General features: G+C 36.4%; 1 protein-coding gene across 1 annotated transcript; it reads right to left on the bottom strand.

Moving 5' to 3' along the window:
- Positions 1 to 845: 845 nt before the first annotated feature.
- On the bottom strand, positions 846 to 1,820 carry LOC105985067 (olfactory receptor 14A2-like). The gene has a single exon (XM_013015478.1). The coding sequence runs from the start codon at positions 1,818 to 1,820 to the stop codon at positions 846 to 848; it is 975 nt and encodes a 324-aa protein (XP_012870932.1).
- Positions 1,821 to 2,499: the final 679 nt, after the last annotated feature.

The raw sequence follows: 2,499 nt of genomic DNA, 5'->3' as shown, positions 1-2,499 counted from the left end.
TGCAGAGGTTCTGTATTTCAAAAGTACAGCTAGCAAGATAAAAAGATTGGGAGGCAGGTGAACATATTGGGAGAAGATCTATTCTAGCTATACAGCAGACAAGGGCTTCATGTAAAAAATTCCTAGAGTTCAAAAGTTAAACCCACCCAAACAAAACCTCAAAGAAGTAACCACTCCATTAATAAGTGGGCTAAATAATTAAGGAGTGACTTTTCTGGGGAGGAAATAAGAGCGGCCAATAGATACTGGAAGAAATGTTCAACATTTTTGTCAATAAAAGAAATGTGATTCAAAACCACATTGAAATTCCACATCACCACAGTTAGAATGGACATTATCAACAAAACAAATAACAGTAAATACTAGTGGTGAAGTTGCCTATAGGGAATGATACTAAACTGTTGGTGGGAATGTAATCCACCACTCTGGTAAGCAGTGTGGAGGTTCCTCAAAAGACTAAACCTAGAGCTCCCCTGTGTCCCAGAAATCCCATTTCTGGGCATTTACCCACACAATCACAAGCAAGGTCACACACTTGATTCTTGTTGTACCATTAAGCAATATATCCTCACGTTCCAAGGAGGTGGAAACTGGCAGCTTTGTGCATTTCAAGTCTGAATTACATGTTTCACTTCAAGAATTCAGTATCAAGCTTGAATGAGCTATGATATAATTTCATTGTTGCATTATACTGAAATTGTAAATTACATTCAAATATATATAAACAAAATAATAGCAAACAAAATGCGAAGCTATTTATATCAAATTAAAATGACACATATATGTTAATAAGAGAATTACAAATGTAGATATAGACATAGATTTTCAATAAAATTCGTACAATGTCATGTCCTTTGTCTTTTTAGATATTGATTCCATAGTTTTCCCAACATACAATGTTGCAGTCTCCATAGGAGCCTCCAAACAGCAGCCTTGATTTCCTTATTTCTCAGACTATATATTATAGGGTTCAAAGATGGAGGCATCAGAGAATAGAAAACGGATGCCAAAAAGTCCACAAGGTGTGGGACATCGGGGACTGGTTTCAAATTGGCAAAAACAGCTGTAATTATAAACGTGGTGACAACTATGAGATGGGGCACACAGGTGGAGAAGGCTTTCGACCGTCCTTGTAGGGATGGCATTCTCAGCACTGTATTAAAGATGTAAATGTATGAATACCCAATGCACACGAGACACAGAAATCCATATATGATTCCAATGGTCACACTAACATCAGTGGTGATATGTTTCCTAGAGCAAGAAACCTTCAGTAGAGAGGGGACATCACAGAAAATCTGTGGGAGTTTTCTGGAACCACAAAATGATAGAGAGAAAGTTCCAGCTGAGTATAAAATCCCAAAGATACTGCCAAAGAACCAAGAAACAGCTACCATCTGCACACAGGTTCTATTGTTCATGATGACCTCATAGTGTAGTGGGTGACAGATGGCCACATAGCGGTCATAGGACATGGCTGTCAGGATGAAAACCTCAGACCCACCAAAATAAACTACCAACAAGACCTGACTCACACATCCTGAGAAAGTGATAATACTCCTGTGGGTCAAACAGTTCCAAATAAAGTTGGGGACAGTGACTGAAATGAGGCCTACATCAAGGAGGGACAAATTCTTAAGGAAGAAGTACATTGGGGTATGAAGACACCGGTCCATGGTGACAAGGGTAAAGATGAGAAGATTCCCCATGACTTTGATCATGTAGATGAGCAGAAACAGGAATCCATGGAAGAGCTGGGTCTGCTTGCTGTCAGAGATTAGGGTGAGAATGAAGTCTGTCTCTAATGTATGATTGGCCATGGCTCTTACCTTATCTAATTCCTGAAGACAAAAGTAGAAAAATACATGAATATTGTGTGCTGAGGTTTCCTCTGCTCCATTTCACTTCTTAGCAGTACATTTTTTATCTTGTTAAAATGAAGATTCTGATCTAATATATATAGAGTTTTACTCTGTTAAATGCATGTCACAGTTCATGTCCTTAAAATATTTTTTAAAAGTACATGAGAATGATAGCTGTTAAGCTAGTAATTTAGACAGAATATGTTAAGAAAGTTTTACATGGCGTCTAAAGGATTTATTTGCTCATTTATTTTGGGGCACAATCTGAATTGAACTTTCCCTTCTTCTCTCGTTCTTTCCCTCATTCCCTCCTACTTTCTCATTTCTGTTTTTCTTTATCTCTCTATTGAAATTATTTTATTATGAAAAGTTCACTCACACATGTAAGAAAAAACAATTTAAGGAACCTATAGGCACTATTATCTTGTTCTACCTCTACATTTATTCTTTAATGAAGAAGAGAGAAAGCATACCAAGCAAGGTTATAGAAGAATGATTAGGAATTTGAATGTAACACATAATAAGTGCTAAAACAAGAATAACTTTTTATAATTTAAAATTTTATTCTGAATTATTAGTTAAATTTTGAAATAAGTCATTGTGTGGTTCAATGAATGTCTAAGAAATCTCTAAGAGA

Source organism: Dipodomys ordii, unplaced genomic scaffold (genome assembly GCF_000151885.1).
Source record: "Dipodomys ordii isolate 6190 unplaced genomic scaffold, Dord_2.0 Scaffold27, whole genome shotgun sequence".
Classification (NCBI taxonomy): Eukaryota; Metazoa; Chordata; class Mammalia; order Rodentia; family Heteromyidae; genus Dipodomys; species Dipodomys ordii.
The sequence above is the reverse complement of the archived record's forward strand: the minus strand, read 5'-3'. Positions and strand labels throughout refer to the sequence as shown.

What these genes read in the sequence shown, in the direction of transcription:
- LOC105985067 (XM_013015478.1), bottom strand. Translation starts at nt 1,820, where the DNA reads ATGGCCAATCATACATTAGAGACAGACTTCATTCTCACCCTAATCTCT.